The sequence below is a fragment of the Micrasema longulum genome, unplaced genomic scaffold (genome assembly GCF_059751315.1).
Source record: "Micrasema longulum isolate JH-2025_06_02 unplaced genomic scaffold, ASM5975131v1 h1tg000640l, whole genome shotgun sequence".
Taxonomy (NCBI): Eukaryota; Metazoa; Arthropoda; class Insecta; order Trichoptera; family Brachycentridae; genus Micrasema; species Micrasema longulum.
Window position 1 is genome coordinate 99914 of NW_028277836.1, and position 25988 is coordinate 125901.

Genomic DNA, 25988 nt, shown 5'->3' on the forward strand with positions numbered 1-25988 from the left:
TTTGCTTGCACGTGTTTTGGCTCGTCTTCGATTTTTGCTCATTCCAAAAAATGGATCAAATAATCTGTATCAAATTTTGTGTGAAAAAGAACATTAAGTGCGCGGACGCTACTTTATACACTTTTCATTTAAACATTAACCAATCGTTTAATTTTCAACCTCCTAGCCCCTCATCCTCAAACATTCTGCAACATGTCACTAAATATTATTTACCTAATATTAGTGCATGTTCGGACATGGTGGTGTTTGCATCCCCTTTAACTCTGCATGTAATTTATGTATTTTTTCGTAAATACTACGTATACTACGGTGATGGTAAAGGTAAACGTGTGGTTAAGTATTTGCATGTTGGTGTAGTGAGTGTCCCGACGAAGAAACGGGTAGGTCTCGAAACCGGTAGACATAAAAAGTCGATAAGTGGTTATATATTAAATTCACTAACATTAATGATTAAATAGGTGCACTTCGTGTAGGTATACAGTATAATACTATAGATGCACAAGATTGCAGTATACCTTTGTTGTGGCGTCTGGTAGACAGAATTATGTTGTAAATTTTCCAATCGTCAGACTACACCGGCTCGAAAAACGAGTATAGAGAAATTGGTAAGTTTGGTTTCGATCGTCAGTTTTTAGATGAAAAATTCTTACGGCGATAAAATCAAAATAACTTGCCTTATTCGAATGTAGTAAAAATCACTTTGACTTTTTGTATTTTGCTTATCTACTCTTAAACTTGTTATAATTTTTCAAACACATGTAATTATGTACCTACCTACTTTTATGTAGTATTTTATCTTTATTTATGTACCTATAAAATGTAATACGAAACTTAAAAAAAAACTGTTCTTTAGATAAGTGCCTACACATTGACTTGTTATGCCATGAAACGCTTTAATTTTATTTTGTACCTGTCATGTAAAAGCCCTCTGGGCGTATATAATAAATATTATATATATTTTATATGTAATATACAAAAGTTATTGCTACATCTTACGCAAACATTTTGTTTCTAGCAGATTATATTAATTGCTCTGAATTTTTTGAATAATCGATTTTTTTTGTTATTAGTGAAAAATGATTTTTAGCAAGTACCGAAATAGAAGATATAGTGTACATATTGCGAACCGGAAAATGTTTACTGAAAGTTAGATATTATAAAGGAAACAAGCAGAAAAATGGTGCTCATAACTGAAATATGAATTGTGTTGAGCATTCTATATTGAATATACAGGCATCCTAAAATGTTGTAAGATTATATTCAATATGAATGTATGTAATGTATGAAAAAATGGTGCTCATAACTGAAATATCCATTCGGTTGTCGCTGTTGTGCTAAATATTAATACAATGGAAAAGTAAATGTGCTTCGTTTAATTTATTGCAGAAAATAAGTTTTAAGTTGACCATTTAATGGAACACCTGGAAACCGATCACGAAGTTAACAAAAAAAACATTATAAAAGTAAGGATTAAAGAAGGTAAATGGCACTTTTATTTTAATCTTTTTTGTATTATCTCCTCGAGCCTACGATTTACCGCCTCGGTAATCTCGTAAAAAAATTCTGGAGAAAATTGAAGAGGACCCGTCCTGTTCCTGGAGTTGCTAGAGATTAGTTATGAAGGATTTTACTATTTGTAGCAAGAACAGCTCGTACTGTTCTCTATCAACTGTCGGCTTACCCCGGCAACGTGACGTGTGACAATAATAATAATTTTAGAGTGCGATATTTCGCGCTGTTGAAAAGTATGAACATAACCATTTACATTTGTTATTTATGGTTCATTAGTTATAATGAGTGAATTGTGTTGAGCATTCTATATTGAATATACAGGCATCCTAAAATGTTGTAAGATTATATTCGATATGAATGTATGTGGTTTATATTCATAATTAATGTATAATTATGTGTATGCAGATACGAGTAATTGGTAGAATTCCATATTAAAATTTGTTAAGGTATCAAAAATAAAACACTTTTATTGGATTTAATCATACTTTTATTTTTTTTAAATACGTGTGAGGCGTTTCGTCTTGTTAGGAGTTTGTTAATGTCCTAACAAGACGAAACGCATCACACATTTTTTTTTAAAGTAGAATTCAATCCAATAAAAGTGTTTTTTATTGGATACCTTACCAAATTTTAAAACCAACATTATAATCAAACAACAAAAATTTTATAAAAAAAAGAACTAACATAATTATAATATCTATCATGATTATAATATTGATAATGGAGTTGTAATTTTAGACAGTCAAACGGGTGACAGCTCTATGCAAGACTGATACCCAAAATATGTTATTTTTTGGAATTAATTACTTCAAAATGGCCGAAACTGCTACAAAAAACGTCCAGATATGTATCGACAGTGATTAGTTACATTGAATTCATTCTCAAGTAACAGAATCGTAAGTATACAACCAAAACTGTCCAAATCAGAATTAGTGTTTGTTGGCAAATCAAGATGAAAGTTTTTACATATGTAGATACACACTCATAGGTTTTCTATTTAGTAAACTTTTGATTATGAGTTTCTTTTGCTTAACTTAGTACGAAGCATTAACAATGTATTGTCTCAGTCTGAAGTGTTTTGATTTTGTCAATATTTCCTGTACCAAATGTTCTTAAACTGATCAATAAACAACTATCAATTTACAATATTTGAGTTTGTCCAAATGTTCGTAGACAGGACTGGATTTCACCCCCTTGGGAGTCCTAAGCACAGTAATTTCTAATAAAAATATGTCAATCGAAGCTAAACTGGCAGTGCACAACGGAGTTTTAGTCCCAACACTTATGTATGGAAGTGAAACATGAAACTGGCAGAGGAAGGATGAAAGCCGAGTGAACGCGGTTGAAATCTCTTAGACGAATGTGTGGGAAATCAATGTATGACAGGGTTACGAATGATGAAATCAGGCAAGAGTGTAAATCTGAGACAAGTATAATTGATAAGATTAAGAAAGGGTCTCTGAGATGGTTTGGTCACGTAGAACGAATGGACGACGAAAGAATGGTAAAACAAGTATATATATGGCGAAAATGAACGGCAACGTTAGACGAGGACGACCAAGGAAGACGTGGCATGATCAGATAAACCAAAATCTTAAGTCTGGTCATGTCAAAAGTAGACCGAACCGAGGGGCATGTATGACAAGATGTATGAATGTGGAAGAGGCTAGGATTGTATGCCAGGATAGACGTGTGTTGCGGTCCATTCTCTCTGCCTACCCCTACGGGGAAATAGCGTGATGGTACCAGTAGTAGTACACGTATCATGTACTTAAGAAAATACGATATTCAACACTGAAACAAATGTACATGAAATGCATTTAAGTATTGTGGGAATTGATGTAATAAGAGTAATTTTTGACATTTTTTACGTACAACACTCACATGTCAATTTGACAGTTGTTAAGCGCCAAAAATTATGACTTACAGTTTATTAATCCTTTGGGAACTGATATTAGTGTTTGTTGGTGTACTATCTGTTGTTTTTTTTTTTTACATTTTCTCAGTAAAGCTTGCATATTAAACATTGTTTTTGAGTTGATTTAAATCATGGATATCACGCCGAGGAAAAGGGAAAAGATTATAACCTTAAGTGAACATACATCAATGACTCAGAAGGAGATTGCTAAAGAATGTTTTGTGAGTCAGGGAGCAGTCAGCAAGATTATTAAGCAGAAAAGAGAAACAGGGTTCGTTGAAGCAAAGAGAATTGGGAAATGTGGAAGTAACCGGAAAACTAGTGTCCGAGATAAAATATCTTTAATCGGAAATAGTAAGTTAAATCCCGGAAAAACAAGCAATTCGACCACAGAAGAAACAACTCCTGACGGCACGTATGATGAAGCAAAGGCTCATTTGGGCTAGAAAATATAAAAAATGGACTGTAGAAGACTGGAGGAAGACCCACTTTCTCGTGCAGGGATATCGCACAAAATTTGTCAGAAAAAGTGGGGATGAAAAACTTACTGTGGCTCATATTGACCAAACGGTGAAATATCCTGTGAAGAAGATGTTTTGGGGCTGCTTTTTGTGGGGGACCGTATCTTTGATACCAATAGAAGGAATGTTAAATTGCCTAAAGTAAAAAGCTCTATTGGAGCAGCACTTGAGTACAGAACTGAGTAAATGTTGTCCTAATGGTAGGGATGTATTTCAACAGGACTCGGCTCCTTGTCATGTATAGAAATTTATGCTTAAGTATTTCAATGATAAAAAGATAACTCTTTTCGACTGGCCTGGAAATTCACCTGACCTTAAACCCTATAGAAAATTTGTGGGCGATTTGTAAATCTAGGATACAAAAATTGGACTGCACCGCCAATATAAAGATAATAGAAACTGTTATTCAAATGTGGTTTCGAGATGACAAAATAAAAGAAAATGGCCGAAGTTTAATTGAGTTCATGCCAAAACGTGTTCAAGCAGTTTTAAAAGCACAAGGAGGACGTACATCCTATTAAATAAAAAATATTTTATGATTTTACGTCACCTGTAACTCAAAATATTAATAAAAAACATATTTTATGATTACAATGAATTTTATTCCATTACTTCGCACAATACTGTATTTGCGGTAGAAATAATAACACTAGACAAAAATAGTTTTTTTTTTAAGAAGAAAGATGGCAAAAATATATAATTCGGTGTAAACTAATATTAAACTAATGTCGGCTTCGTGGTGAATGGTCCGCGCATTTGCCTACCGTGCAAAAGGTCTCGGGTTCGATTTCCGACATGGTTGATATGAAATGTTTATTTAATAGGGTGTTTTTACACTATAATATTTCATAGTCCGTGGACTGGTACCTGAAGCGAAAGACTGATCATCTTACCTTCATGTAACAAAAAATAACAAGTTACGCTGCGATTGGTGTACCAATGCGGTACCCTATGCACCATTAGGTGCGGAAAGGGAATGATAATGACGATGAAACAAATATAGGTGTTAGGAATATTTTTTCCTCAATAAGTCGTAGGACAACATAATATTATGTTCTCACCTGAAGATTATTTATCACTCAAAAAACATTTTCTTTTGTCAGTTTTTCCGTTTGTTAGGGGCTTTGGGGAATAGGATTACGGAGAACCTTCGAACAAAAGTTCGGTATTGTTGCGCACGGCGCAGTTCCAGGCAGTCCGTTCTGTATAATATAATTCCAAATGTCAATCACTGGGCCTGGGAATGTAATACACCTCCACCCGCAGCTGTTATAGAGTCCTGGGGGACTCTCTGTCAGCCACGCTATTTTAACGAACTTACTTTCTTCATACATTTTTTTCCAAGTGATTTTAGTCAAAATCTAGGACAGAAAAGAGCGTGCAATCAATTACTGTACACGATTTTTCTACTCTAGTCTTTTCTACTCAATGTCTCAGTTACAACTTTATTGGAAAAAATGTATTTTTAAATAAAACCGAAATATTTACAAAGTTATTACATTACACATAATGATATAGAAAATACATATTTGGTTACGCCACATTAACTCTATGTGTACACACTTATATACATAGCACAATAACTAGGATGGGGCGTTCGAATTTATTTGCTACCTACGGAGCCCTGCTTAAGATGTTGCATTTGCCTACCGCGGGTACCGATATTGTCCCAGCGCCAGAATAACAACTGAACTGATCGTGTGCACATGTGCTTTTTTATATTCTCACCGCGATTGCAAAGAAGATATTTTGCAATCAATAACTATTAAATCCACTGTGTTGTGTAATTCGTCGAGTGCCCCTCCTTCCTGACCACAAGATCTGGTCTGATTTTGACTGTTGCGACAGAAGTTTCAGACAATAAAGGTGCCGGAACCCAGAATAAGGTAGGTTATTGCGGTCATTGTATTTAGGGTTCTGTGGCAAAGCAAATAAAGGATAACGCATTCCGCGAACCAGCAATTCGAGCGTTCATCTGCAAACATTATAAATTAATCACTTGAATTTATTTTCATTTTCAGTGCTGCAGAACAGCGTTTATTCGGTATTTTAGAAACATGTTATAATTAGTTACCCACTAAGTCTAAATACTTTTCGGTGGGACACAATTTTTTAGGACAGGTTTATTTTACGCACTTTTATAAAATATGTATTTATTTATTACCTTTGAAGCACTAGTATATAGTTTCGGAAATCACATATCTTTCCATCTACAGATGTAGTTTTAAACAAGTTATAACTACAACGATAAGTTTGTAACTACACCTGTGGATGGAAAGATCTTGTTTTCCGAAACTGTATAGTAGTGATTCAAAATATATTCGAGCGGTCTCATAACAAATTATTGTTTAATTTCATATATTTAAATATGTTATTCCACAAAGTTAATGCCGATTTAACAAATAGTATAATTGTAAATTAATCTCAATAATTGACTTTTCACACCGGTGATGCTTTTCACCGCTTAAATCGATGTTCTAGAAGACAAACGTGGCAAGTACAAGAAAAATGAGTTTGGACATATTTGTATTCTTTTTAGTTTATTCATATAAAAAATGGAAGTATACAATATTACAACTTAATAAATTTAATACATATTAACGTTTCCCATTACTTAAAAGAAAAAACAATTATTGTTTGCATAAGAGGAGTGACGTCTTACAATAATTTGTTTATTTTATTTTGAGTTACTAAATATTTTCAGTAACGTTCATTTTCAAGCAAGTGTATTAAATGAGTATGTCATACCATTTGCACTCGCTAAAACACCAATTATTATTTTTTTCCTTAATCATAGTGGCATATTCATAATGAGTTACATGAAAACAAAGACAAAAAACCACGTTTGTCTTCTAGACCATCGAAATTATCTTCTCTGCCTGCTTTGTGTTGAATAATAATTATAATACAAGATGTTCTAAATAACATTGTGTATCTCTTTGCTGTCCGCATTTTGCGTTGAATTTTAACAACTTAGAGGTTGTGAGGTGGATTGTGGTCCCTTGGGCAGTGGGTAGTGTCGCGGACTCAGAATCAGAAGGTCCGGGGTATAAACCCCGCTCTACAACTTGTTTTCAATTTTCTAACACGGCTAACACACTTTATTAACAACCAAAAGAAAATGGCGCCAACATTGAAATATCTGGGTGAATCATAAGAACGCAAAAATTTATTTATTACTAAAAAAAAATGTACGACTTCAGACACCGTTGAAGTTTCTTTTTGTTTACGCCTATTTTTTTAAAAAATCTCTAGGTACTTCTGTGAAAATTTTAACTCATTCCCGCTCTCCATTGAGTAATGTGTATCTTGCTAAATTTAAAAAAATGTTTTTAATTTGATTGATCCATTGATTCATTGTTCTGATTTGCATAAAAACAAAATTCATTTTATCCCGAATGTGTTTTCGTGTAAAATATCATGTTTGTGAATTCGTGCAAATGATTCGCCAATTATTGGAACTGTTTCGATTTGCGAGTGAGGGGTCTGTGTAAATATTTGTTGGATACATTATAATTTCACCCAGACAGATACAGACAATAAATTATTCACGTGTAGCAATGTATCTTATTTATTCACAAATACGTTTAATTGGATTTCGCGTTATTTTTGCCGTCGAATTAGGATTTGTATTTCTTTATCCGATCAATTTGTTAATTCTACATGACTTCTCACGTCTGAATCTGAAGAATTGCCTCGTTTACATTTGAATAATTGAATCACTAAGTAAAATAATTCAAAGGTCCACAATATACATTTCTTCTAATAATTTCAGGAATAAGAACACCGTAGAATTAATTTTAATATTATAACTCGTTTATCCCCGATTCCGCATATGTTATGAACAGAATTACCAGGAGATGGCAGATATTATATTATTTACATCTGTAAACCAAATAAATTACGAGTCAGGTCGCATTTTTCACCTTATTTTCAGATTTAATGTTCGACCGTCTGTCATTCGTGTTATTGAGTTTTAATTTCAATAGGGAAATATCACTTTTTTTAAACATTTTTAAAGTAATAAATGTCTATGAAATACTGTCCAGTAATAAAATATTTTTTTACTAATTATTAGTAGCATAAAAAATACAATTCCCGCAAAAACCGTCATTCCATTAGCCACCCCCCTAATACGTCACGATTCATGTTTATTTGTTCCTACAATTGAACTTTGTTTAGAACAATTTCATGAATCTTGACGTCACAACAATCAAGGCCAAATACGTCGCGTTTTTCTACTGAAATATTTTTTTTGAATTCCTTTTTTTTATTTATGTGTGAAAACATTTCTCTACAATATCCATATTGATTTTGAAAATACAATGAATTATTCTAAATCCATTTCAGATATTTTTATCGGTAATCGTAGTGTGTGATATTTCCCTATTGTGTAGCATTAATTTATTACTTGATCCTGTACACAGCTTTAAAACGTCGCAGTGGTTGTAAACTGATTATATCTATATTTTTCCATGTTTAGGCACACGAAGAATACAGTTCTGTGAGTGAAATAGAACCAGAACCCTGGACGAGTGTTTTCGACTCGATGGGTTACTACTCTCGGGTAAGAAGCCCGATAAGTCCACCTCATAGTGCAGTCCTTATGCATTTCTACTGTTCGATTCTTGGTAGGGCCGACGTGAAATATTAGTTTTAAGGGGTTATATACCATTAGAATTTTTTTGAATAGTTTTTTTTTAATTGTATTTTTGTAATGTACATATATTTAAGTATACGCACACAAAATCCGAGGCATAGTGGTAGAATACGGATGAAAATACCATCCTTATTATAGTGGTAGAATAAGGATGCTTTTCCCATATTTATTATACCACTATATGCCTAGGTGTAACTTTATACCAGGTTTATAAGTAAATCCCAATGAGCTGTGAGAGAAATGATGTTTCAGAAAAAATGTGAAACCCACCTGTTCTCTTACCATTCGAATAAATCCGCAACATGTGATGAGAAAATTATTTTTTTAAACTTTAATTTAAAGTCCAATCAAAATCAATATTCATATTATCACTTTGTAAAGAACCCTTTAAGCATAATAATATTATGAAAATAACTATGTACAAGCAATCCATAATAATAATAACAATAGTACGAGTATTATTATTATGGATAACTTACAAAAAGTGGAGGGTGAGTGCCGGGAACAGGGTGAACGGTGCACTAAAATCTACTTTGGCAAACAAATGTTTATCGCAGGAGGCTAAACTAGCAGTTCACAACGGAGTTCTAGTTCCAACTCTAATGTATGGGAGCGAAGTATGGAATTGGAAAAATAATGATGAAAGTAGGTTGAATGCTGTCGAAATGCGATCCCTCAGGCGAATGTGTGGTAAAACGATGTATGATAGGTGCACAAATGTCGAGATCCGTGAAGTGTGTAAGGCTGAGACATGCATAATTGACAGAATTAAGAAAGGGGTGCTGCGTTGGTTTGGACATGTAGAGCGAATGGACAGCGAAAGAACGGCTAAAAGGATCTACGATGCAAATGTTGATGGATGCAGAAAACGAGGAAGACCGAGAAAGACATGGCACGATCAAGTCCATCAAATACTTGAAGATGGACATGTCAAAAGTAGGAATAATCGGCGTGCGTGCATAAGAAGATGTATGAATGTAGAGGAAGCGAGGTCTGTATGCCAAGATAGAGTGTTATGGCGTTCTATCCTCTCTGCCTACTCCTACGGGGAAACGGCGTGATGGTTTGTTGTCGTTGTTGTTACAAAAAGTAACTTCAAAAGTAACCTGACCTTTTGTTTACAAAACATTCCGTTTTAGAATTTATCAATACTGATGGTTTTATTTAATGAATTATATTGGATTTTGTTGTTTAAAAATAAATAAAACCATGGATTACTCTCTTAGTGGCTTAAATAAGTTCCACGTAATACAAACAGCACACTTTTAAGGTTTAGGGGTTGGAATCCTTGATAGAGAAACTTTTGATTGGAGGTGTTAGACCCTCCCTTAATCTAATGGTGTAAGGTTTAAGAGCTTGTCAATAATTAAAGAGTTTAGCCGATCATATTGAACTTTCGAGTGATTCAACGAAATGATTAGTTTTTATATAAAGTTTATATTTGAAGCATTTATTTTATGATCAGTTTTTGTTCTCAAACTTGTTTGTCTAATTTGAATGTACTTTTTATTAAGACAAAGAATACTATCCGAAAATAATACAAGTTTTTAAAATTACTAAATCAAAGAAAAGAACATAATATTTCTTTTTCTTACAATATCAATATCCCAATACATATACCCACACACAGACAATACATTTGTGTTTTATTGTTTCAGTAGTATCTATATTTATTGGATTTCTTTATTTTTTAGATTTTAAAAAACATTTTCATATTTAAAGGATAACATTGTGATATTTTTTAGTGTACCTCGAGTTTTGTTCGGATTTTCACTTGCTTTTATTTTGTTTATTTTTTTATTTATTTCGAATACAATCAGATGTACTGGTTAAATGATTCAAAATAGAAACTGTAAAAATATATATATATAAATATATAAATAGTAGGGCCTGCCATCTAATGACATGAATTCACTTATTTATACTAAAATAAAGCGACGGCGGTTTAACGAATAATTAATATACTAAATATTGTATTTATGTTTTTGTGGATTTTTCTTGATAAAACTCCATAGTTAATGCTTTAGATAAAATTATCAATAATTATTGGTTAAGTTTCACTTTCACGCTAGGACTGAAAAATGAACAGTTTTTGCAAACCAATTGTAATAATATTTATGTTGTCTGTCCTTTAGTAAAATACCTTGTAACAAATATTTTAAAAGTTCTAAATGTTGTAAACAACTTACCAGTCCTGAAGATGCCTTCTTGGGCGAAAGCGCTCATTGGTCAAAATTAAATAATAGTGAAACTAAACTAAGAAGTTTTATTTATAATTTTATCTTAATCTTAAATATACTATATATTAAAATAAAAGAAATATGGACAAAACAAAGAGATAGTGCGAAGGAAAAGAAGGAAATTTATGAGGAGTGGCGAAGGATGAATGAAGGAAAGTAGGAGTGGAAAATTGCATTTGATTTAATGATAAAGGTCAAAAAACAGACCGAAGGTTTGTTTTGTGTTATTTTGAATCAAGCCTATTAGTTCTCTTCTGCACCTATTATATTATTGATTTACGAGCAGTAAATATATTTTGTATTTTTCACATTGTTTCAGAATCAAATAGTGTTTCCCGATAACAGACACCTTGAGGTATCAGGTATGTCACTTTTTATTACTATATGTAGATTATTCAAAATAATTTTTTTCGTCTTTTGTTACAAATCGTGTAAAAAAATTAATATATTTACAATATTTCATTAGAAATTCTTAGTGCGCATTGGTTTAAATTTACTATCTATTTTGTGGTGAGAAGCTTGACTCGCGCGCAAAAGTTCCGAGTTTTATTCCCGGTGAGGTCACAATTTGATTGAATATAATTGAGGCCCTCGGTATCAAAGATGGCCAAACGCTAATAATAGTATTAAAAACGGCCAAATGCATATTTAATACATACTAAAAATAGCGTTTCCTGTTATGTTACATTGTTAATTGTTCAAAGTGTTAATGGCACCAAATATTATCAAATATATATATATTTTTTTAATATTTAAATTAAAAAGTGCTATTACAGATTTTTGTAATTTTCTCGAAAATAGGTATGGATGGGGTCGTTTGGCCATCTTTGATATTGAGGGCCTCAATTAGTCCCTCCTCCCATGCGCTGGTCGGACCAGATAAAAACTGCAGGGAGTACGACATGGTGGTCAAGATCCTCGGTCATGAGGGACTGACTAGGATGAAGAAGAATTAAACGTAGTTATGCAGAAAGCAGCCAGTCCACAATTTCGAAAAATAAATAAATAGATATTGGTGTTATCGGGTGCAGTAAGGTCAATTCTATGTTGTGCTAAAAACAGCCAGGCTGCTTTAATACAAAAAACTGCAATAATCACCTTATGAATATAGTGTTGATCACAAAACGGTATTTCTCAATTAGCAGAAAACACTTAAAGCTCTAAAAAAATCTTACGTGAAAAAAATCTAGTTCTCTTAAATAAATTAAGTGGATAAACACTTAAGTATTTAAATATTATAGATTCATTAATTTAAAAATACCTGTAATAAAAATATATGTTTTATTGCAGAATGTCACCCCATGCATTCAACATAAGATATTGCTGTTTTCTGAAAAATCTATTTCAGTTTGTGTGGTCAGCCATACTTTAAAATATAACCGAAATGCCTTAAACACATAATTGAATACCCTAATATTAATATAAATTGGCGGCCTCCTTGGTGTAGTGGTCAAGACGCTTGACTCACACACGGAAGGTTCCGGGTTCAATTCCCGGTGAGAACACAAAAACTAAATGTGATTTTTATCGAGGGTGTTCTGTGATGCAATTCACCACTGTAATTATATGTTGTGGTGCAAAAATAAAAGTAATAAATGAAGTAATATGTTTAATACACAATGACATAACAACATATGTGCATCAAAATTTTACTAGGGCTGGCTGTTTTCTGCAAAATGCGCATCTTAGGTTGTGCGGTCAGGAAGACTATAAAAATCATTAAAACTGCTCAAATATATATCAAAATTCTTTTTTGTATTACATTAAAAAACGAATGTATGCATTACTAATGGTTTTTCAAAGTAAAAAAACATTCTAACTTCGGTGTAGATTTGATTATTTACACTTTTCACAAAAGTGCTATTATCTCAGTTTCACTTTTCTGTGGCTGGCTGCTTTTTGCATAGCTACGTTCAATTACTCCCTAGTAATCCACTACTTGAATTAAGCCCCTTGGCTGTAATTATGCAAAGATAGTAGAAAAGTAAATTAAATGTAGTCTGTACTAAATTCTCTGTACTAAAAGTGGGCACGTTTTTCCCCGAAACCGAACCTGTGATTGATTAAGATTTTTATGATGAAATGGAAAAGACCAAACAAATCATTACGCTTCTTCCCCGTATTGATAAGCGAAGGATGGAACATCATGCCTCTCTTACTTAAGATGGAACCTGGATATCTCGTCTTCCCCTGCACCCGGCTGCTTAACATTTTAACATGTCTATTTTCAAGTATTTGTCGACGGTTTAAAAAAAAAAAAAGTTTAATTCGCTTTCAACTCGACAATATTACTGTTTTTATATCGGTACTAAATTTTCTACTTGTCTTATTGTATGTTATTTTATTTTATTTCGCCCTTTAATTTGTTTTGTCTATTTAGCATAGGTGTTAAACATAATATTTTATAACTTAGCAGATGCGTCATTCAGCCTTAGCGGGGCAGTATAATATATGCTAATAAATTAATATGTACCATTATTTTTTTTTACTTAAAAATAACATTTCTACCTACCCCTTTTATTGTAAAATCCAAGTGAAAATTATTTTATCACTTATAGGGCTTATGACTAGGCACTTATAGGACTTATGACCTGCCATTGACCTGCTAAGTGGCCACCTTAAACACCGTGTAACATTCACCATTCTGCCCATGTTTGAACATCCACATTTCCTCAACTCATCCATCTGTTGACTTTCTGTGAAGTAAAAGAGCTGAAACCTTTATAATGCGGGTGAGATTCATCCGGCTGAACCAATTCACCTACTAGGCAACGTCTGAAAACAATATTCTAATCTTTATAATTCTTCTCTTACCAGGTAGTTAATTCAACAATGTCTCGAGTGTGTCCAAATGCTTGCAGACTGTCTGGATTTCCTCCCTAGGGAGTTTTTTTATTTTTAAATTTGTGACAACAGAGAGGGAAAACATTTTTGAGATGGGATTATGGAGGTCTAGGCATTTCCAGGGTTTATGACCTTTCATTGGCTGGTTTAAGTGGCCACTTTACATACTGTGTAACATTCACCATTCTGCCTATGCTTGAACATCCACATTTCCTTAACTCATCCATCTGTTGAATTTTGTTGTTTTGGTCAGTTTATTTTGTTTAAGAAATTGTGTCATTTGTTTGGTTTATATTTATAAAATGTTAAACTATTTCTTTCTTGTTCTTAATAAGTACATTTTTATGTTAAAATCTTATTGTGGTTCCGAATTGAGTTTTAGCAACTCTCGGGGTTTTGTATTATACTCACTATTAGAAAATAATAATCGTAAAACTTGTGGTAGAGTGCGGTTCGAACTGCGAATCTCTGTTCCGTGAGTCCGCGACACTTACCACGGGACCACAACGGCAATAACACTATTGGCTTGTTTCCAGCGTGGTGGCGGAGGGTCTGGGGGCGGGTGGGGGCGCGGAGGCGGCGCCCTCGGGCAGCCCAGACATGGATGACGCTAGCAGCAAGAGGCAGGCGACCAGGGTCTTCAAGAAGAGCTCCCCCAACGGGAAGGTAACCAAACCTAACTTTCCCTTACCGGGACCAACGTAAGAACCCCGTCTGCTCGAATAATATCGCTGGCTGTGAATTTGAACCGCTGTAAAAGGCAATGATGAAGAATTTTGTATACAATGAAGTATCACCGAGTCTACAAAAATAAAAATAGTCAAAACACAAAATTTTCCCATTATTTTGTGCGCCGCAGAAACATAGACCTTGTGAGAAAGAGCCGAAGAAAGATAGGCGCTTTTAAGATGTGGTGCTAAGGTAGAATGTTGCGGATACCATGTACAGCCCTTGGGTCTCATGTTTCTACTAACAAACAAACCATCACGCCGTTTTCCGTAAGGGCTGGCAGAGAAGACAGAACGCCATATCACTCTGTCTTTGCTTACATATCTCGCTTCCTCTACATCCATGCATCTCCTCTTGCACGCCCGCCGATTATTCTGACTTCTGACTTGTCGAGTATTTGTTGGATTCGGTCATGCCATGTTTTTATTTGTTATTTTATTTATTTAAGAAAAACAACAGTTGTTATATAAGAATTTAAAATAAAAAAATAGTGCATACATCAAAATAGTACGTACATACAGTAAAGAGAAAAAATCATATAATATATGAGACGAGAGAAAAAAAGAGCACGAAGGGATGAGGAAATGGAGGGGAGGAGAGGAGAGAGGGGTTTTCATAATGTAGGTGACCGATTAAAAATTTTAATATGATTATAACATGAACATAATTAAAGGAACATCTACTTATTACACACTGACAAATGTTTCATTTTACAGTGCTTCAAAAAGTTTTCTCGGTCTTCCTCGTTTCCTGTATTCATCAACATTTGCGTCGTAAATCTTTTTAGCCGTTCTTTCGCTGTCCATTCGCTCTACGCGTCCAAACCAGCGCAGAACTCCTCTCTTGATTTTGTCGATAATGCTTATCTCAGCCTTACAATATGTACGGATCTTGGCATTTGTGCGCCTATCGTACATAATTTAACCAAACATTCGCTTGAGAGATCGCATTTCGACTACTTTTTTTCTCGTTTTTCCAATTCCATACTTCGCTCCCATACATCGGGGTCGGCACCAGGACTCCATTGTGAATGGCTGATTTTACCTCCTGCTTTCTATAATCCGAGAATTGGATATTGACCAGCGTCTTTCTTCCACGGTGCAAATCCGTGTTCTCAGTTACTTCGGCCACGTTGCGAGGCGAAGATTCAAATGAAAAAAATAGTGGCGCAAGGACGAGTAGATCGAACTTAATCTCGCGGAAGAAGTCCTACAAAATAGACCGACATTTGTGAAACTTTTTTTAAATCATTCATTCTTTTTTTTGTTTTGTATGCATCTTTTGTATTACAATGTTTCATTTATATACATATTATTTACTACTAGTAAGATCAGGTGGGGTAAGAGCGTCATACTCTTTTGTAAATTAAAATTTGCTCTCTGTGTCCAGAATTTTAATATTTTTATTTTTAATGTTACACAGAATGTAAGTCTATTTATTACTATTTTATATTAAGCTAACTTTTACATCAAAAACACAATGTTATTAACATTGACATAATAATCCATAGACACGCCCTATATAGTAAAATATTTGAAAAGTAGTGATGTAAAGTAAAAAGAAGTTTGTTTATTTATACCAGGGCTCCATGTAACTATCGCGCGTATACTACAAAAAATTGGAGGATACTCATTTGTTTTTATTTTAACGTTAACAATCAATATACGATTTTGGTGGATCCCAATCAGGTTCTTTCCTTAAATTCCTTGTAATTTCGGCCCATTTATTTATTTCCAGTGGATTTTAAGGAATGCAAAAATATTATTAAATCACGTTTATTATATTTCAAAAATTAATGTATTCCTATCAGTGCACCTTTCTAAAAAGAGTTTTACAATTGCGTGCTAGGCGTAGTTTGACGTTTACAAAAGCTTTTTTTAAAGATATTTTAATATGATAGCCGAGGAATTTTAGGTTTTAAACATCTAATGTTTTATAACCAGCTGATTTTCGCACATGATTTTGATTTTGCACATGTGTTCGAGACGTGGTACTCTATTATTACTCAAAACTTCCCAACCCTCCCCCGCTTGCGTCTTGAGATATTTCATTATATAGGGTGTCCGGTAGTATATTATATACTTAAAACCGCCATAACTTTTAAACGCAAGCAGATATAATAATTTGGAGTATGGCGTTTTAATCACAAACTTACGCTTATTATTTTTACAAAAAAACATTTTTTGAAAGAGTGGCGTTGTTTCGCTATCGAGGCGTAATTAAAATACAATTTTTGCTCACTGCGACGGCGGAGCTACAAAAATTCCGTAAAAGTTGCAATAATTGCGGGATGAGTTACGGCTATTTTAGGTCTAATATTCCTGGGAATTCTTAACGGATTTTACATCCTTTCGTGACACACGTAGGCATTTTGGTTTCGATTCTGAACGTAACGCCTGGCTGGCGGTCGAAGAACGACTAAATACGAATTGAGCATGACTGAGCGTTCGGGCACGAGTTAATTTTTTATAGCGCCGTATTTGTGGAAAATCGCCTCAAGGGCGCCGTACAATAAGCATCCCAACACGTCCTGCAGCTACAGAGCGCATAGGCGGTCGGGATTTTAGTTCCTCTTTTTTAATAGATTATTTTTTATTTTAAAAATAAAATGTTTAAAAATATATATTTATTTAAAATTTTAAAGATAAAAACATGTCTTGCAGTTACAGAGCGCACGGACAGTTACCATCTAGCCTCTATTTACATTTCCCCAAAAAATACCCTTTTATTATAAATAATATTTTTAATAAAAAAATACATCAATGAAAAACGTTTACATATAGAATATAGATTACAATTTATCCTGCTGCTACAGAGTGCACGGACAGCTAGAAATCTATGTAGACTCTATTTACAGTTAAAGATACAAAGCGCGTGGACAATTGGAATTCTAGTAACATTAAAATAATTTCAAAAAGTTTACAAGAAATAAAATACATCGAGCAGTCAGTAGTAAGTTTGGCAAGTGTGCGCATGATGCAACGGCACAAAATGTAAACAGAAAAAAAAACTAAACAAATTGAGCTTTCCATAATACAATATTATGGTTTACAATATAACAAAAGAGATGACTTTTTGTTCCTCTTTTCCCGTGGTTACGATCTTACCCCGTCTGATCTTATAAACAAAAACCTGTGTTCAGGCAAATGTAGAATACAGTTCTGTGTGTGAAATAGAGCCAGGATGAACAGCTGAACAGCCGTCGAGCCAAAGCCACTTTTCTAGCGTTCTGGTTCTATTTCACACACAACTATATTCTTCATCAGCCTGGACTCATACTGACATTTAAAAATTGAAGGTGTAATATATTTAAATGTTCGTTTATTTTCAGATTACAGTATATTTGGGCAAAAGGGATTTTGTGGATCACATATCACATGTCGACCCTATAGGTAAATGGTTATTTAAGTATTTTTAAAAACACGTGTCGTTAAAATTGATTAATAAATAATGTTTATATGGCTTGATATTTATTGATTTAATTGGCCAATGAACCATATTTTTAGACATAATAAGATGTGTATGATGTACATTACGCTGTACATTTCTTCCTCAAAAATAAATATGTTAGTAAATATTTGTGCCTTAAAGGATAAACCACGGGAGACACATTAAACGAAATGTTCAGGAAACAAGATTTTGTGATTGGGCGATTTCCAAAACATCATAATTTATGAACCAAATGAGATAATTTCAATACATTATTTTCGTAATGCGTATCTGGGATTACTGATGTTAATGATTTTTATTTCAACTTAAAAAGGCATTTTACGACGAAAGTGAACTCTGGTGTTTTATTCGCGTATAAAATAGCTTATAGCGATAATTTCTGCATATTTAACTTCAAAACGGCAAAAAGTGGACTCCCGTGATTTATCCTCCAAGGCAGCGGTTTCCAACCTCGTACTACGCCCCCCCAAAAAAAAATCCGCGTCTCCCTAACATTTATTTTTTAATAGTTATAATAATAAATACACTTTATTACAACAAAAAAACTATAAATTACAATCAACAGAACATAATCTAAAAATTGAATGTGAGGGTTACAGTTGTTTATTGGCACAAAGTTTATCAAATCTTGGGAGCAATTTGGAGAGAGCCACTCGTATCTCCCTTTCGACTACTAACCTGGCTCGATATTTGGTTTTCATTGCAGCCAGTGGCGAATAGCCCGTTTCGAATAAATAAGACGTTACAAACGGTAGGATTTCCTGCATTTCTTTGCAATACAAAGATTCATACTCTCCGCTAAGATTCATCCAAAATTAAATTAAGGTTTGATTTTGAAACATTTATTTTACTGAGCTATCGCAGGATTATCCTATCAATTTTTTTTTCAATTATTGGTGCCTCCCCTGGTAATAGTCCGCGCCCCCCCCTCGGAGGCGCGCCTCTCAGGTTGAAAACCGCTGTTTTAAGGTACAGATGTTCTTTTCTATGAAAATTAATTTTATTGGTCACCTGAAGGGTATGCATAACAAGATGTTTACATTTAAATCAAGGTTGAAATGTCGCTATCTGAATATTTGAGTTATTCCTTTCTCCTCCTTCTTTCCTTCCCATTCTTCCTCATCTCTTCATAGTATAGTGTAGAATTTTAGTAAAAAAAAAAAATCCATAGTAAAGTGTATATATACTATTTTCTAACTCATTTTCATATTGGGGATTTATATCTCTTGTTGGATGTTCCCTAATCATACGATATTCGTGAGACCCATAGGAGGCGAGCTTTCTGAAGAAGAATTGTACCGCGGATCAGAGTCAATAATGTTTTAGATTTGATTTTAACGGTTTTTTCTGTCTTCTGTTGATTCAGTAGATATGTATAAAGTGCTTAATAATAATAAAAAGACACAAAGGCTAGGATTTGGTGTTCGTAAATAGTAGTAGATTGAAGAGAACTAAAATTTTATTTTCATAATGAATTTTATGTTTTGGTATTTTTACATATACCATTTTAGTTATCATTTCTCCATCTTTGAGAGTTCCTAATGGCATCTCAGTAAATAATTCAAAATATTTATTGTTGAGGGGTTGGAGCTCCCACCCCAGTTAGAGATTGACAGAAGTCACGAGGTTTATGTTTGATGCGTGAGTTTATCACATGGCGAATAAATAATGAATTGAATTATGTCGTTCAAGTGTTACGGTGATGAGGACAAATGGCTGCACTTGAACTACATACTGGAACTGATTTTCTACACGGCTGGGTTGACTGCTCGGGCTGACTGTTTGGGCTGACTGGGTATTACCACGACCTGTAGTATCTTTATAGGCCACGTTCCTTTGTGCTTCATGTCTTCGTGAAGGACATTGCTCTTATCTAGACAGGCATTTTATTGTATTCAATATAAAATGATGACTCGCTTCATCGGTCGTTGCTCTATATCAGATGAAATTATTGCACGTCTGTGTGTCATCGATCAATGGACTATGAACCCACATATCTATAAAATAAATCAAAATAAAATATCTACTTCTTCTTCCTATCGTTCCCCTCCCTGGTGGAGGTTGAACATCAACATAGCAATTCTAACTTTGTTGGCAGCTGCCCTTAACTAGGACTGAGTGCTGTAATGGAACCAGTCACACAAGTTCTTAAGCCAAGAGATGCGCCTTCTACCTGCACTGCGTCTTCCTTCAATCCTTCCTTGTAGAATGACTTTTAAAATGTGAAATTTTTCACCTCTCATCACATGCCCAAAATACTCAAGTTTTCTTTTCTTTATGGTCTTCAGTACCTCTTTATCTTTTTCCATCCGTCGGAGACGTCATCGTTTCGGACTCTGTCCACCCAGGAGATTTGTAATATCCTCCTGTAGCACCACATTTCAAAGGCTTCGATCTTTTTCGAAGTGCTTTGGGTGAGTGTACACTAATACTCCTATTATACTGCCTCTCTTATTCAGAATATGTTTATGTGAAAGATAACACAGTTCCTACCCAGTCCCTAACTGCATCTCTTTAAATATTATAAATTTTCCAGATGGCGTAGTTCTCATTGATCCAGAGTACGTAAAAGAGCGGAAAGTTTTCGGTCATGTGCTCGCCGCCTTCCGGTATGGCCGCGAAGACCTCGACGTTCTGGGCCTCACCTTCCGGAAAGATCTGTACCTCGCGGCAGAGCAGATATTCCCCGCGTCGGGTGGCGCTGGCGCTCCGGGCATCGGTGCGGGGGCGGCCGGAGGGGCTCGGCGCCCCCTGACGAGGCTCCAGGAGCGCTTGGTCCGCAAGCTCGGGCCTTGCGCATTCCCCTTCTACTTCGAGCTACCACCGCACTGCCCCGCTTCGGTCACCCTGCAGCCGGCCCCCGGAGACACGGGGAAACCATGCGGAGTGGACTATGAACTCAAAGCTTTTGTCGCCGACTCACAAGATGATAAGCCACATAAAAGGTTATTATTATTTATCTAGATTTATGTACTCATTTTTACAGACCTAAATACATAGGGTAACCCAGGGGCATACGGACCTCAGGTCATACGGACCCCATCTTAACTTTTGGGTCAGCAGAGTGAAATACGGTTGCTAATGGAGAAGACCCAAATTTCAGATGCATTCAATGTGAAAACGATGACTCAAATGTCATGTTCCCCTTGACACGGGGCAAACGGACCTTTGCTTTTTTAAAAAAATATTTTGTAGTAGTTATTAAGTTTATGTGTAAAGTAAACATTTAATATGATGCTGTAATAGCTTATTTAATTTTTAGTATATATTATATATATTTTTAACTATGAATTGCCGTGTGCATAACATAAAACCTTAAGACTGTCCGTTTGCCCCTGGGTTACACTATACATATTGGTTGTTAACATAAGGTGTGTCTGTTTTTTTTACAAATTAAGAGAACAAGAGGATAAGACAAAAATAGACAATTCATAGCATCTTCATCGTACACTGCGCAAATATCGCGAGCGTCTTGAGCAGATTTATTCCTCGATTGAACGTGAACAGAAGGAGGTGTCAAAAATGCTCACTTTCGTCTACTTGACATTCCATTTTGAAGGCTCGTTATCAAATAAAATAATTAGTGACTGACCGAAACGAGATTTTCCGCCGAAACCGAAACCGAATTTCGGCTTCTGTTCTAGTTTCGGCTGAAACTGAAACTTATTTGAATAAGTTAAAAGTCTCTTCAAAACGCCCAAAATTAGGCGTTTTTATTTTTAAACCTTACGAGTTATTCAAAATAAGTTTTAAATAAAATACACATTGAAATAAGAGGCATAAATTTAACTTGACAATTACCAACACTCACTGGCCGAAAGCTGAAACAACTAAAGGGCACACGTCACGCGGCCGAGTCACGAACCATAAGATGCACCCGAGTACAGTCAAACGTAATTCGACACATCCCGACCACAGGTTTTGTCTGAGCCGAAGTTTCGGCCAATTATTGACCGAAACCAAAACTTCTGCCGAAAATCGTTTTATTGGCTCAAACCAAAACCGAAACTTCGGTCGGTCACTAAAAATAATACATGTTACGTAAAAGTAAACTCATTTTCTTGTAGAGCAGAAAATTTTCTTCCATTTTGTTTTTGGTGCTCATTTTGTAATTTGAAAAAAACAGACGCAACTTATGTTAATATCTAATATTCTTGTATTAATTAAAAGGCAATATCGTTAATAAAAATTAAGCAAATTAAATTAATTTATTTCATTATTTACATTTAATAGTTTTTAATGATTGTTTGATAATATATACAATTATTTCAAGACATTAAAACTATACTCAAAATAATGTGAAGATGATAATGATACTTTATTTGAGAGTAATGTTTTTATAGAAAAGTTTGCTTATTGACAGTATTGAAATACCATCAAATCTAGTCAAACAACAATTATTTGTATTTTTGTACTAGCTATATGAAAATGGCAGCTAAAATTCATGTAGTATAAAAACGTATATCAGCCTATGACAAGTCATAAGCTTCCCAAATGTCTAGTCTTCCACATCGTTTTGTATAGTATAAATGCAAGTTCTTATAATGGAGTTTTTTTTATACTGTTTAAATTCCCTTTCCAGAAACTCTGTACGCCTGGCTATCAGAAAAATAATGTATGCTCCGAGTAAGCAAGGAGAACAGCCGTCAGTAGAAGTGTCCAAAGAGTTCATGATGAGCCCAAACAAATTATACCTAGAGGCTTCCCTTGATAAAGAGGTATTTATTTTATTTTACTCCTTTACTTTCAATAAATTGCACTGGTAAAAAAGTTTAAAGTTTTCATTTTTACTAAAAATAATTCAATCGTTTGTGTAAAAGATAATGGTGGTTTCTGGATCCAAACCTTGTTTTCTTTTTGTCAAATGTGTAGTAAAGGTTTCAAAATAAATTACAGTATCAGCTGATTCGGACCCCCGCTTATCTGGTGATTGGGGTAATCGGGACGGATGGGGTGGGAATATTTACAGGGAGGCTGGCCGAATTTCACCTGCGTCGAGCGCCGCACTTCTGTTTTTCGGTTTTTTTTAGCTTCATTTTTAACGCGCGGTTTTCCTACATATTCAATATTGCTTATATTACCGTTAAAGTATTGCAGACCACAATCCGGACGCCTCAGTAATCCGTCGAGTTCCCATTTTTTGTCTGTCCGGATTGTCGAGGCCCTGCTGCATTGACTTTTCTCTTAGAAACATTTATATTTTTGTGGTACTTTCATATTCTGTACTCTTTCAGCTCTATCATCATGGAGAGAATATAGCAGTGAACGTACACATAGCCAACAATAGCAATCGAACTGTGAAAAAGATTAAAGTTTCAGTGAGGCAGTTTGCTGATATCTGTCTATTCTCTACCGCACAGTATAAATGTATTGTCGCCGAAGCTGAAAGCGAGTAAGTTGTGGAAACTCTTTATTCCTCTGTACAGACTATTTTTTATTCATGTTTTAAAGCGCAGAAATATTTTAAAAATATATATTTACTATAGTTACGTTGTGTGTATACTACTTATATACTATAGTTACAATATGTTATTTTGTAGAAACTTTACTTTTACTTTGTGACTAAGAATCGAGAAAATTTTATAATTTACTTTACAATCAATTAATCCTGTCACAATCGATCTATCTACTCAGATGACAGTGATGTCAGGAGCTTATTTAGTACCGATCCCCACCTACAAGAATACACCGATTAATTTTAATTGTGATAATGGTCAAAATATTAAATAATCTTTTTTTTTAAATTTATTTTGAGTTCTTATCATCTATTCAAATTATTGAATTTTCAGACCATTTCTTAAAAGTCGTAAATAAGATAAGAATTTAGTTATGGTAGAGTGGGATTTGAACCTCGGACCTTTGATCCGCGAGTTCACAATACCATTGGCTATGTGTAATGTCTCGGACAGTTCTTTAACATTTGCATTTCTGATGATATTATTTAATGACGGTTGTTATATGATGTTATGGGTGATAGGAGAATAGTGAGGCCGGGAAAAAGAAAATATATAACTCCATTCTGCAAGTGGTTTGGGGGTTCCGGAGAGGGGGAAACGTGAGTTTGAACCAAATTTTTAGTTTGTTTTTGAGACCAGCTAACTCGCAATACACTTTCACTCAGCAGATTATTCAAATTGCAGATTTTGCTTGTTAAAATGAAGGTTTACATGTTTTAACATTATTTTCTGCATTAATGTTTATTCACATTTTTACTGCAAATGTTTTCTGATTTATAAGTTATTTATTTTGGCACAAAACTGATGTTTTCAATATAAAAATGGATTCTAATTTACCATTTTTGAATTCATTTTTAAATATTCCCTTTATTACGTTATACATATTTTTAGTTTGGTCTTTTTCTCACCTAATCTTTTTCTCAAAATAAATATAAAATGCTTCCAAAAAAAAAATTTAATCACAAGAGTTTTTTTGCTTTACTTTTATCTACATTTTTTTTGAGTCTTCTAACATAATAACTTTATATTTTTTAACTATGTACCTATGTAGCTTAGGAAAGTTTTAAAAATTAGTAGTCTCATCTCAGTATTTTTTTTAATAGGTGGAATTGTAATGTTATATCAATTTAAATTGTTTTACAAAAAAATATACCAAAAAAGGCCCCTTATTTTGTAACTTCTTTCAATTGGTATTTTCACACACATAAATTTATGTAACATCACAATCAGTGTGTTTATTTCAGTTTGATATTATTTCGTTATATAACGACAAACTAATACGAACTTTGGTACTATTATATATTTTAACAAATTATGTTCTCAATGAACTCCAAATACTTCATGATTTATGTTTTTTATAAAGTATTGATGGAAAATACGATTAATACTTAAGCAAAAATAAATCGATGAAAAAATTCCTTTTCAAAAAGGCACATTCAATTAATTATTTTTGTTATACAAGGGTTGTGTAAAAAATAAGGTTCCCAATGCTGTAAACTCGTTGTGCAAAATGCTAGACGAAATCCGGCAACACCGCTGTGTGCACTGGTTACCCCACTCTAGATCCCGCCTTAGACTGTTGTAAGCTGCGACTTTCAGTGCCGGCCTGACAGCCATCCGCGATGCAACCCTTTATCGCTGTCACCGCCAGGTGAGAAGTTCGTGCAGTAATCCGATTTTTGCACACTAAAAAGTTACCACCGGTTGATATTCATTGGCAGTTGTGTGAAGTTTATGGGGAAGCTTGTATCAGCGTTCAACACGTCTGCAAATGGTGTAGGGAGTTCTCCGATGGGCGCACAGACATTCACAATGAGCAAAAAAGCGGAAGGCCATCGATCTCGGACAAAGTTGTGTCGAAGATTGAGCGAATTCTGTTGGAAGATCGGAGGATAATGATTCGGGAACTGGCTACCCGGGCTCCTGGGGTCGGAGAGGAAGACTGACGAAAGGCGTTAGACTGCACCACGACAATGCGCGCCCGCATGTCTCTCGCCAAACCAAGAATTTAATCGAAAATTTTGGCTGGGATCTCGTTGAACAGGCTCCCTACAGCCCTGATCTTGCACCGAGTGACTTCCACTTGTTTTCAAAATTAAAGCAACACTTGGGTAACAACGCTTCAAGACTGATGAAAGAGTGCAGGAAGCGGTCACCAAATTCCTCCACGGACTGGTGGCGGACTTCTTTGAAGCTGGATTCCAAAAGTGGATTAGTCGTCAACAAAAATGTGTTGAAAAATCTGGTGATTATGCTGAAAAATAGTTAAGAAATTAAGCTTTCCAATGATATATTTTTCAGTTCAAATAAAAAATGCCTTAAACCTGAAAAAAAAATACAAACCTTATTTTTTACACAACCCTCGTATATGTACTTGTTATGTTTGCAAATAAGTATTAATCATTTTCATCATACGCTTTAATGTAATATGTGTTGATATTTTATATTTTATTATACTCCCCAATATGTGTTGAAGGTAATAAAAAAGTTTTAGTTTTTTAATAACAACTAACCTTTTAATAAAATCCAAATTAAGCAATAAATTTAATAAAAATAAAATTGCTCTTTAAAAATTTTTAAATATGCATTTATTTGTGGTTTCCATATATTTATTTGACTGTAATATTTTGTTTAATTAATTATTTATTCATTAATATA

At 34.3% G+C, this 25988-nt stretch overlaps 1 protein-coding gene across 5 annotated transcripts in view; it reads left to right on the forward strand.

Annotated features, from left to right (window-relative positions):
- The window catches only part of krz (beta-arrestin protein kurtz), an 88677-nt gene that overhangs the window by 52191 nt on the left and 10498 nt on the right, over positions 1-25988 (forward strand). For all 5 annotated transcript variants that reach the window (XM_088229177.1, XM_088229178.1, XM_088229181.1 and 2 more), the window contains exons 3-8: positions 11171-11213; positions 14232-14361; positions 17756-17816; positions 20411-20819; positions 22457-22592; positions 23109-23266. In XM_088229177.1, the coding sequence (XP_088085303.1) occupies positions 14296-14361; positions 17756-17816; positions 20411-20819; positions 22457-22592; positions 23109-23266 (830 nt within the window). In that variant the 5' untranslated portion in view covers positions 11171-11213; positions 14232-14295. The remainder of the gene's footprint in view (positions 1-11170; positions 11214-14231; positions 14362-17755; positions 17817-20410; positions 20820-22456; positions 22593-23108; positions 23267-25988) is intronic.